Source organism: Calidris pugnax, unplaced genomic scaffold, assembly GCF_001431845.1.
Source record: "Calidris pugnax isolate Ruff unplaced genomic scaffold, ASM143184v1 scaffold60, whole genome shotgun sequence".
In the NCBI taxonomy this organism is placed as follows: domain Eukaryota; kingdom Metazoa; phylum Chordata; class Aves; order Charadriiformes; family Scolopacidae; genus Calidris; species Calidris pugnax.
In genome coordinates this window covers 6,429,114-6,441,357 of record NW_015090831.1, presented here as the reverse complement: position 1 = coordinate 6,441,357, position 12,244 = coordinate 6,429,114, and the positions used below count along the sequence as shown (strand labels likewise).

The 12,244-nt window shown below is 42.9% G+C and overlaps 1 protein-coding gene across 1 annotated transcript in view; it reads right to left on the bottom strand.

The window, feature by feature from the left end:
• The window catches only part of NCKAP5 (NCK-associated protein 5), a 406,029-nt gene that overhangs the window by 229,174 nt on the left and 164,611 nt on the right, over positions 1–12,244 (bottom strand). Inside the window, exon 4 of the mRNA XM_014941123.1 lies at positions 3,327–3,386. Within this exon, the coding sequence (XP_014796609.1) occupies positions 3,327–3,386 (60 nt within the window). The remainder of the gene's footprint in view (positions 1–3,326; positions 3,387–12,244) is intronic.

Sequence of the window (12,244 nt, the reverse complement as noted above, 5' to 3'; positions counted from 1 at the left end):
TTCAACCTCAGCTGAAGTCCCCCCAGAAAAATGTCTCCTCATAAAAATGTATTTTGTTATCACCCACCATATGTTATTTATACAGATGTGCAAACCCATTTTTGAACAAAGATATCACAATATAAGTACTTTCTAGAGCATGTGCTTTGTATTTGTGTGTCATTAGTGATTTTAGGTACGTGGCCACCTCGCTGCAGCGGTTCCTGTGACTCCAGGCAAACCCAAGCACCAGGAGACATTCCCACCCATCACATCCAAGGACCACATGCAAAAAGGCCAAGGCTGCAACCTCCTGAGGAGGGAAGCAAATCCTAAATAGCATATTCTCCCCTTGATTTGTGCTGGGAAGGCAACAGGGAAGAGTATCCACAGCTTTCTCACACTCTGATCAAAAAGGTGCCAAATGCAAGGGGGAAGGAGAGGGCTCACCCTAAAATTGGGTGTGGGTTGACATAACGTGGTCACCTCCTGCTCTCATGACCCACCCATGACTGCAAAACCCAAAGGAAATGTATTTTTTTAAAAGAAGCCAGAAACATTGGTGCAGTATTAAACGAGGTGCCACCCTGCAAAAGGCTTGGGTGATGTTTTGTGGGGCTCCCAGGACGTGGGGAGCGGTGTGGCAGCGCGGCTCCTCGTGCTCCCTGCCCTCAGCACGCCTGGTGGAAGAAATGCTCTCCAGGAGACCGAGTGAGGCACCGGAGGTGGCATTAGAGGTGGCATGTGGTGCCACCTGTGCCCTTCCTAAATGAGGGAGCTAGATCACTGAAAACCTTCAAGCCAATCTAACCAGCACACCAAACAAAAAAGAAAATGGGAGTAAGCAAAGGCGATTAGCTAATTAGTGATTAAATAAAGCTGTGGCCTGTCACAGACTGCGTTGGCAGGAGGCTGCGGGGGGTGCCATCCCTTTTATCCCGATCCCCAGCCGGTGACAGCACGGCAAAACCCCTCGGGCGCCCTGCGGCTGGCGGGTACCGCTGCCCGGCATCCTCGGTGCCAGCCCCAGCGGAGCCCCTGCCGTCTCCGGGGGGACGTCCCTCACACCAACAAGAGCAGCACATGCCACTCGGTGCCCTGCGGGCACGCTGCTGACTGCCAGCACTTCTCCGGAGAAAGCCTCGCCGTTTGCCAAAGGCTTGCTTGCTCAGAATCCCTTGCCGAAATTTCCCTGCGAATCTTTCTGAAGTATTTGCCCCGAAACGCAGCCTGCACAAGCGACTTCATCCCGGGCCTCCCCTGCCTTCAAACGCTCCATCTCCTGGACCCTTACTGCTCCTGTACTGCTGACAGCCAAGCAAGTTCATTAATGTTAATTAATGACTGCTGTGTTTCATATTAAAATCACTGGTTCTGAGCTCTGAGACACAAAGAAGTTTCCATACATCAACAGCTTCAAAGCGATTGTCTCTCTACGGGCGCCCTCGTCCCCGGCTGCAGTTGCAGGATAATTGTGGAAATTACCCCTCGGGGAAGAGGAGAAAAACTACCTAGTATTTACCTGGGGGGAAGATTGCACCCCCGGAGAGCTACCTATCAGCTCCTAATGGGTTACAACACTCAGCCTCTCAACAAATTATACAAAATTACACTCTGGTTAGCAGGGCTATGTGATTAATCCCACCAGCCACGGTAAAAGGCACAAAAAGGCTCTGACCCTCATGAGATAAAGCCACAAGGTGGGTGCCTATACAAAAGGCGTTACTAGGTTCGGAAGGTTAATCAATATTGCCAATTTCATAAATCTTGAGTTATTTCACTAACTATGTTTTACACTCAATGCGTTATATTATTTCTATGCCTCCCAGGAAAAGTTACTCTAAAAAAATTAAAGGAAACATTTCAAATATAGTAAACAGCTCTCCAGATTTTGAAAATTGTTTACACTTTAAACTAAAATGCAACTGCAAATCCAACGCCCAATCTTTGTTATTCTTCCTCACACAAAATTCCTCCTGGAGGCAGCAGGAATTTTATCTCAGTCAAATACTCTTAGATTACAGCTTAACTTGATAAAAGTTCGTTTCTCATTTCCTATCGGACTCCTGCCCCAATAACACACAAAACATCACCCAACAGCCAGTCCTCCCAACTGCTTAAAAACTGTCTCAAAGACTTCTGGTGGCCAAACCAGCCACGCTGCAGACCCAAGGGCAAGCTGGGATGGGAGATGGCAGCGACTCCCACAGCTGAGCTGGGCATGCAGCGGCAGCTCGGGGCAAGTCAGCCATATCTGCCTGAGCAAACCCCACTCATCTCCTTCCCCTCGCTACCAGACATTCAGAACACCCCAAAAGCCCTTGTCCCAGCAGAGCCCCCCACAAAACACCACCAGCTCTTCTGCAGCCACGTGTGGCCATGGTGAGAGCAATAGATTCACAGCAGGTTTTTCTTACCTGCCACTAACGTCCCTCCAAATCTCATTTCATTGTATTAATCACCAACAATGATTTATAAAATGCCCTCTCTGGAGGTAGGTGGGATTCCAAGGACCCTCCATCACACAGCTAACAGAGCATCTGCTCCCAAGAGACCCTCTACAGCTTCTCTCCACTAAGTCAAACAACTTAGTTTGTCCCAGTCAAACTCGGGACAAAATTCTCTCACAGCCAGCTATAGAACTCCCTCAAATCAGTAGCAGTTCCACGAGTATGTTGAAGGGGACCAGTTTGGGTTTTAAGGTTTTTGAATGGGCCTGCTTTATCCCATGGAAGCCTAGGTCGTTTTATCTGAAGACAAGGACAAACAAACTCCTTAACAGATGGGAAGAGTTCCTTAGATATTAAGTAATTAAGCACACTCAGCATATGTTGGCTCGAAAAGAAAATTGTTTAGAAGAGATAAGGCACTCTATAAATCGAGATTTGCAGTTAACCGAAAATCTACCAACTCAACTTTTGCTCACAAGCCTCATCTCATAAATCATGAAAAATGAAGGTATGAAGTTAAAAAAATTATCAGACTGTGGGTTTTTTAAGCTTCCATACTTGTATTATTCCATTTTCCTGCAGTTGGCTAAGATTTAACAGGCAAGTAAATCTACTGCATTTTGATCTTGAAATTGCCCTTCCGTGCCTGCCTTGCTTCCAATTCCAGTAAGCACCATCAGCAGGGAAAAGGAAACCGCTTTTCTCTACCTCAGCTCTTCCAAGGAAGCCAAGATAGAGCCATGAGTTTCCTCAGATTTATGAACACATCGTTGGCAACCCATCATTTTGCCCAAGATGGCCTCAATGCTGCGGTGACCACCTTCAGCAGGACAAAACGCACCTACAGCCTGACGCGGCGAGACAAGAATTGCAAAGGGGCGAGGTGCCACAGCTTACCATTGCTCCTTCACTCTTACTTTGTGCAACTTCCCGCTGCAGCCGAGCCACAGACAGCTTCTCCCTACGGAAAGAAAAGCGTGTGAATAGCAGTTCATTTTTCACGAGCGGAGGGAGCGCGCCGCCGCCCCGTCGGGGTGGCATTCCTGCACATCGCTGGGGCAACCCTCCCGTCAGACCCCGCTCTCCTCCCACCTTCCCCCGCGGTACTTAGCCTTATTGTTTCATTTCGTGGCAGTTTGACAGAACTACCAATAAATCAGCTGAATCTAAACATCATTTGCTCCATTCAAACAGCAAAGTAGCTCATCACAATATGGAAACAGGCTGTGCAAATCACATCGTGTTATTCGTTTTCCAACTGCCTTGCGCATCAGCTTTATTCTGCACGACATTAACACAAGTTGGAAGGCTCCTAGATTATCAATAAATGTATGCATAAACATGAAATTAAAAAAACCAACTATCCTATTCCTAAACATGCTGTGCTGCATTTTGTAGTTACTGATTTATTAGATTTATTTTTTTTAAATTAGCCTTATTTCATGGAAGATCCTTACCCAAATGTTTGGCTTGACTCAAGCAGCAATTAATTTGCTTAATTAAGGATTTGGCGATCACAACAAACTTTCACCTGAAAAGTTGCAGGAAAGGAATGAAAAGTAGGGCTTCAGTATACATAGAAAAGGAAAGAGACTCTTCACAGCGTATGGACTGGGAGAAGGTAGCACGTACCAAGAACATGAACTGCAAACCCCAGAGAGCAGCAGGAGGGGCAGGAATCGACCACTGCAGGAGGGGCACGGGAAGAGGAAAATTTGCTCTGGGAGCTCAGCAAAGAAGAAACATACTTTACAGAACAAGTGGGACTTAAGCAACCCACCATAATTTTTAAAGGCATACTTAAGCAACCCACCATAATTTTTAAAGGCTTTAAGAAAGCCAAAGGCACTTTTTCAAGTAGGCTACTTTTTAAAGAGGAGTGTCTGGTTCTGAAAGAAAAGCGGAGGAACAGAAACAGCAGAGGAATTTATCTAGCACTTGAAGAATTTATCAGGAGACAACAAAACATAAAACTGCACATGAATAAATTATTTACAAAAGATGATCACCTTTTAAAACTTCCAGCAAAAGGATTTTTAAACCAACATATATCCCTTATCAAGTTTCAAATTTTCCATTTACTCGCATTTTCCCCAGAAATTCTACTTGGTCTAATTGGAAAGACCGACCTGAACCATCCCAAGTGCAGCATCCCGGCACTTCCCTGGGACACTCAGAATCTCTGTCCCCATGACTACTTTGTACAATGTACATGTCAGAGTGCCACAGCTCAGGTCCCTGGGACATGGCAGTGGGACGGCAGCCTCTGGCCTCGCGTTGCCCACCAAGGGCTCTGGCAATGAGTCCACTGGCCACGCCATCCAGCTTTCCCAAGGTATTTTGAGTTCAGGAAAGAAAACCTTCCTGCTGGGTGCTCCAGTGAAGTCCTGGAAAGACAGAGATGCATCTCCCAACTGTCGTGGCAGAGGAAAGCAGGGGCTGGAAACAGCCATCCCCCAAAACATGCAAAGGTGCCCAGCCAGGGTTGACGGAGGACCTCTGGACAATGACCTGCCCAGGTTCTGTAGGCACTCCTGTCATTGACCAGAGGAGCGATCATTCCCCTGTGCTCAGCGCTGGTGAGGCCCCACCTCGGGTACTGTGTCCAGTTTTGGACCCCCCACTAAAGGAAAGACACTGAGGTGCTGAAGCAGGTCCAGAGAAGAGCAATGAAGCTGGTGAGGGGTCTGGAGAACAAGTCTTAAGAGGAGAGGCTGAGGGAGCTGGGGTTGCTCAGCCTGAGGGGAGACCTTATTGCTCTCTACAACTACCGGAAAGAAGGGTGTGGAGAGGTGGGGGTTGGTCTCTTCCCCCAAGTAACAGGCGAGAGGGCAAGAGGAAACATCCTCCAGTTGCACAGGGGAGGTTTAGCATAGGTATTAGGAAAAATTTCTTCACAGAAAGGGCTATCATCCACTGGAACGGGCTGCCCAGGGAAGTGGTTGAGTCACCATCCCTGGAGGTAGATATAGAGGTAGTGCTGAGGAACATGCTTTAGTGGTGGACTTAGACGTGCTTGGTTAGCAGTTGGACTCAATGATCATAAAGGTCCTTTCCAACCAAAACAATTCCATGATTCTGTACTTCTATGACTGTGTCACTCTCATGCAGCATGAAAAGTTAAATGTTCTACAATATTTTTTTCCTAATTTTTCAATCAAAGTAGCCTTTACACCATTTCTCAGGAATCATTTCTGCCAAGGAAGGAAGATCTGTGCCTACGTGCCTAATTATTGTGGGAATGACAGCACTCATGTCACTCAGCCATAGCTCACCATATGCTTGGGTCATCAAACCAGTCCTCCCCCTCCTTTCCAGTAGAAGACGTGGTATTTAAGTCTCCCCAACAGTCACCTGCCCCCACATGCTTGCTGCACCCCCACAACGCTCCCCAGACAGCTGGCTGGTGGCACCCTGCAAGCACAATTATCAGATTAATACCAGGCATTGCTAATACTGTGATTTGTAAACATATACAGTGTTGAAACCATTGAATCTTGGCAAAACCTAAGGATGATACAGCCACAGCCCAGTGGAAGCTGCATTTGCATCACTCCAGCACGGTATCAAGATCCTCTTTCATGCATCTGAAAAATTACCAACGACTGAGAAGTGGCATTAGTGCATCATTGATAGCCTTAATGCAAGTATCCTAAAAACAGCTTCTAAAAGACACATATAACCCTCCCTCTTCCTTCCTCAGATACCATCACAGGGAAATTACAAAACTGGTTAATCCTATTTTAAGGCTTTAGTTGATCTGCCCTTTGCATTTTTGCACCGCGTCAGTGCCCTAATATGTTTTAGTAGAAAAAGCAAGTATACCCTTTGAGGGGGTTTTGACTTTTTAATTGCAAAAGAAGTGCCTAAAGATATATTACGAGAAAAGATGCAGAGGGAAAAAGAATAAACAAACAAAAAAAACTCACAAATCACTCCTCCATACACTTTCTGCCAGTGGTCTGCAAAGATATATTTAGTTATTCCTCCTACATGAGGAACATTCCTACTGTCATCCCTCTGTGCTAAAACCAACAGTTCCACATTTCTGGAATTCTGGAATTTTATCACAGTAAATTCCAATTGATCTCTGCAAAGAGGGCTCCTCCTAACAAGGCCAGGTCTTCCCTCTCTGGGTGAGAGAGGTTCAGGAAGGGCTTCCTTAATGATAATGATAATGATAAAGAAGAGCACAGACTGGCACTCTTATACTGTGTTTATAATGTTCCTGCCACTTTACCTTAGCAGAAAATGAAAAAGAAACCCCCTTATCATGTATGAGAAAAAAAAACTGCAATAGGGGACACAGAAGAGCCATCTGTTCCAGAGGTGTCTAAAAATAAATCAACTTTGAGGCAAGCAAACTCCGTGCTCCCACTTCAAACAGGTCCCAGAGCATCTTCTCCCTCCTGCCTGCACTCCCCAGGTGAAGGAGCTGCACGCTCACAGCCAGACCTCCGTGGATGGTCACCTTCATCTCAGCGTGCCTCTGGGCCACAGTCATCCCCGAGATCATTCCAGGGAGCCTCATTTGTGATGCACTTGGCCCATCGCCCGCAGTGAGCTGTTTCCCACCACCTCTGTACAAACTTACACTGCTATATGGGGTGAGAAATGTCATCAAAATCCTCTCATCAGCCAACAGCATTTAACACCAATCTGCAATATTGGACGTTTTCATACAAGATAAGTGATAAGGGAGAACAAGGACCTTCATGTCTAAGCACAGCCAAATAAACCCCCTGGTTACTACCCACCATCTCAGGCTGTTTTGATTAAGACAGAACACTTGGTGACTATTCTCAGCCCCCATTTTTTAACACACTGTTGCAATGGGATAAGCATTTTACTATGACTGAGCTGCAAAAATAATAAGCTTTTAGCTGCTTTAGCCTTTCAGATGTTTCAAATGCAAAGAACATTTGACATGCTGCTTCAAAGTTAATCTTGTTTTTTTAATCTTTGCTTTTAAATAAGAAAAATCAGTAGCATTACTTTGTGGCTATACGGTTTTATTTATTTTTAATCAAGCATGTTTCATCCCTATAGCATGATTAATTAACAAAGTTAATTAGCAGCTACAGCCAACCTGCAAGAAAACAAATTCTTCTCTGAGGATTTAAAAAATTAAAACATGTTCATTGAGAAGTTCTCATGTTCGCTTTTGAAAAAACACCAAATGATAAAAGGTTTACAAAAACACTCTTTGAAAGCACAGTTTATGCTCTTAAGTTTGAATATTTGCATTGTAAGTGGCAAAATTCCCAGCCAAGGACTTTGCAATGAGATAATTAAAGGAGCCAAACAAGGATTCAATTATATCCTTTCCAGATGGAACCAAGCACACAAGTATTCACTGTGTGGATGGAAGAAAGATACATTTCAAGTCTCAATATCACTACTAGATATTGCAGTAGCTTGTTCTGAAAAACAACAGTTTGAGGAAAGCCCATTTAATCCAAGAAAAAACACAAATGTGCTAAATAATCCTGCAAATTCTGAACTCTCCTTAAACTAAAATTTCTCCTTCATTCTCCCTTCCCATCACTTCAACTTACTCAACTTCCAGACAAAAAAACCTGTATCTCATGACAATGACAGAGCTAAGACACACAGCTCATGGCTTCGCTACAAAACTTGTGCTACTTGTCCCAGTCCATGGGGATAAAGGTAGGTAAATCGATGCAATCACCAGCTCCCACTTATCCCATAATTTCGAACAAATGCCAATACAGTTCCTGATCTGATCCTCCAACCAAACAACACAATAAAAGCTACACTGGATGCATGAGATTCCCTTTTTTCTTAATTTTCCTTCTCTATATTCCCATTTTACAACAAAAAGAAACCCAAACATTGTTTGTGGTACAACAAAACAAAAAATTCTAGCAGTGAACTTCAGCTGCCCAAATTTTGAAATAAGATTTTCCTTTGTATTTTGAAACCCCAGATTCAGAAGGTCTTAGTTACAGATTGCTTCTCCATCTAACACAGAATGGTATTATGTAAAAGAGCTTCTGGATAAAGTTATGATTCCCATATAACGCACTGAATTGTATCTATTTGCCAAGATCTCAGCCATACAGGATCAAGATATATTTTCATTGGTAAATAATAATTTTCCAATTTAAATGAAGTAAAATTATTTTACAGTTCTGATGAAGAACATGATCAGAACTCAAAAGAATGGAAAATGTCTTAGTAACATCATCCAAAAGTTAACGCTTCAGTGAATTTTAATCTCCACGATCCACTGGGAAGACAATGGTTATATCAAACCCTGACATTGTCCTTTCCTGTCTTGATCACACAGAGCAGCCCCACAACCTGCCAGTATCTATAGACAGATCTTGCATTTTCAACATTGACATATGAAGATTTTTAACTTTTCCTATTTCTTTCTTCCTACGTAAATTTCTACTTTGCTTTCCAGGGAACTAATGAGGACAAAATTCAGTAGGTATGACAGCTCCCAAGTTACTAATTTAATTGTTTCTCTACTCGCCTTTTTTTCATGAACAGGGAAGTGTTTCCTTCGTGTTTCATTCTTCCTTGGAAAATTTCGCTCCAAAGTGATTTCATTTAGAAGTGGTTGATTCTGCACCACAAAATGAAGCCCAGCTTTTCCTTTCATTTTTTAGCTTTCACTGTATACATAAAGCCAGAAAACAACCACTTGACCTACTAAAAAAGTCAAGCTTTGAAAATACACTTTTAAGACTTGTTTTATTTTTGGTGCTTGTGTCCAATCAGAGTGGCCAAGCCATACACCAGTGAGTCCTTCTCTGCCTTCTGCAAGACATTCTGGAGCAGAGAAATTCAAACCAAGTTTCCCACTCTACGCTGTTGCTGTAAGACTCAGAAGGTAAATAAATACTTTGTTTGTGCACGGAAAAAGCAAACAGAGAAACGACAGAGACTCAGGATCTGAATCTGCAAGGCATCCCTAACCACTGTGCCTTGAAATCACTCCTTATTTATCACCTTCCAAAATTATTAAACTTTGTTTTCTTCCTACATCATCACTTATCACCACGGCATTGTTTTTCAAACGAACCAGAAAAAAACACCGCTAAAATTGATTAAACATGGATTAAACACAGCGTAGTGCTAACAACTGACCTAGGGGCAGGGTGTTAGTCTGTGCCGAGAGCCGCAAACCCGCCTTCTTTCAGCTCCTGGTTTTCCAGGGAGGTTTCCCATCCGAAGGCTGACCAGGCTTGACCCCGTCGAGTATATGAGATCTGACAAGGGAAGAGCCGAGGGTGGAACAGCCACAGTGAACTAATGTGCCTCTTTCAGCTCCTATGGGGATGGTGGGGGTTAGCGATGCTTAGCGATGCTAAGTTCTCCCCTACAAGGGAGGCACTTGGTCCTTACAGTGAAACTGGTCTTTTAGAGTCGCAACGGTTTAACTGGAGCTGGCAATAAAAGAGTCATCTCGCAAAGAAATATTCGTTGCGAATTTAATGCTGATAAAGTACAAGCTTTATTTAATTATTTTTGCAACAATTGCAACGACTGGATTTACAGTAATGGAAGCACTAATGCTGTCAAGCAGAAGCAGGATAGATAGCATAGAGCCACAAGGAAGGCACAGGCTCCTATTTATTGCTAATTTATTTGTATTCATTGCTGAAAAAAAGATAAGCATGCAGAAAACATAACTTACATGAAAATTCTTCTCTTCTACAGGACATGATAGTCCCGAACCCAGACAAGCAAAACAGGTAGTAACTTATTTAAACTGTATTTTCTTTGGGTGACACCAACATTAGGGGAAAAAAGCCCACCCAGCAATTATATCTATAATCTAAAATATACATCAGCAATCCCCAGGGGCTCCTCAACCATTTCCAGTGGATTTTAACGTATATGAAATCTGAATTAGAAGTTCAAACAAGATCATCTCGTTACTTTCCAGAAGCATCCGAACAAGACACCAACTACAAAAGAAATTCCATGGGAGAAGATGACGGGGTAACACAGGGCTGAGTCACAGCCCTGGCCAGAAAGGAGGGGGCAGAGAGAGGAACAGAGCAGGGGCAGAGCCTTCATTATAGAAGCAAAAAGGTTGCCTTTGGCTAGGGAAGAGGGGCAGAGCCACGACAGAGAAATCAGAAAAGGAAAGGTTATCAGGAGTCCACGGCAGATTATGAGGGGATTGTTTTCATGACAAATTACTCTCAGCAGCAGCACAGCAGCCGAGGGCAGCCGGGCACTTGAGCACGGCCACCGTCCTGAGCACGTACACGGACAGGGACGGACAGTAATGCATTTTCAACAGAAGCATCTTCTCTCACACCGGTAACCTTTATATCTTCCTTGACATTTATTGTTTTCAGCACTGAAATTATGGATGCAAGACCGTACGCTTTAATGATACACTGGTATTTCCAACAGCACCTCAAATACATATATATTTGTTAATGACGGGGGAGGCGTGTTTCCTTCCACTACTGACTTCACAACACAGCCCACCTCCCAAATTCTGTATAAATTTTGGCCAACAGTGTCAGGCATAGTTAGGGAGATCTAGACCCAAAGTTTAAAATGTTGGGGTTTGTTTCTGTCAAGTTTTTAAGATGATTTTTAACCTTTGTAATGTAGAAAAGCCAGAAAAGCCAGCAAGTGAAGAGCAAAAATCTTTAAATAATGGTCATTAGTAACTGCTAAATAATTAGAATGACAATAAATAAAGCCACCAACCTCCCTTTTAGTTCCTTGACAAGACATGGAGACAGTACCAATCATCACAATCAATGTGGTTTCTTGATAAAAAAAAAAAAAAAAAAAAAAGGAAAAAAAAGCAATTCCTTCCCCATGACGCACACATACGGTTGTAGGATAAAAGATTAATGTCTGTAGGACACAATGCCAAATCATCGGGATAATTATGAATTATACCAAGCAATCATTTTACAGATCTCCTGGAACTTCTCACTTATGACCATTATTCACAAGATAATGTATTCTGTTGCAATTTTTTCTCAGATAAATTCATTCCTCTGAAGCCTTTCTTTTGGCCTGAGATTCCAGGCAGAAGAAGAAAATGGGTGGGAAAAGATCGCTGAATTTTTTTATGAAACAAAGAAATGGAGGAAAAAAAATAACATTTTCCTAATCATTTCTAAAGTCTGCAGACAGTAGTGAGAAATACTTAAAGATTTATTTAAAAAATCAGCCCAAGCACAAAACAGCAAACTGCAGCAGGCAAGGGAGTTACACCTGGCTATCAATTTTAATGCAACATCAAGTATGAAACATCAAACACCTAAGTGCCAAGAAACACCAAGTAAACAGCCCACAGTACTGAACTCTGAAACACATCCAAAGTACAGGTTTTCACATTATAAATTAAATAGTCCCTGCATTACGTAAGCCTTGCATTTATTGAAACATACATAGTTAAGGTTTTAGCCAGGCCAAACTCTGTGCAGATTTGCTCCCTGTTTAAAGCTATTGATGGAATATATCCCATAAGCTACTAAAACACACTACTACAAAGAAATGAGCTCAGGATCTGTTCCGCAAAAGTTATTATTAAAAGTGGTACATTAACCATAAACCTTATTGTCTCTGTTCTGCAATCCACACCGCAAAATACCTAGCAAAAGCAATTTAACAGATTGACACCATTGTAGTTTGGAATTTCTTGACATAAGTGATTGATTTATCAATTTTAATGTTACATTAAGAGTAATATTTTTATTTAATGCTGTATTATTTCTGCCAATAAGTTGCAACCCAAGAAGCATACAGTGGGAATTTGTATGATTAGGCAAACTGCCAAGTTCTCAAAGACTTATCATGAT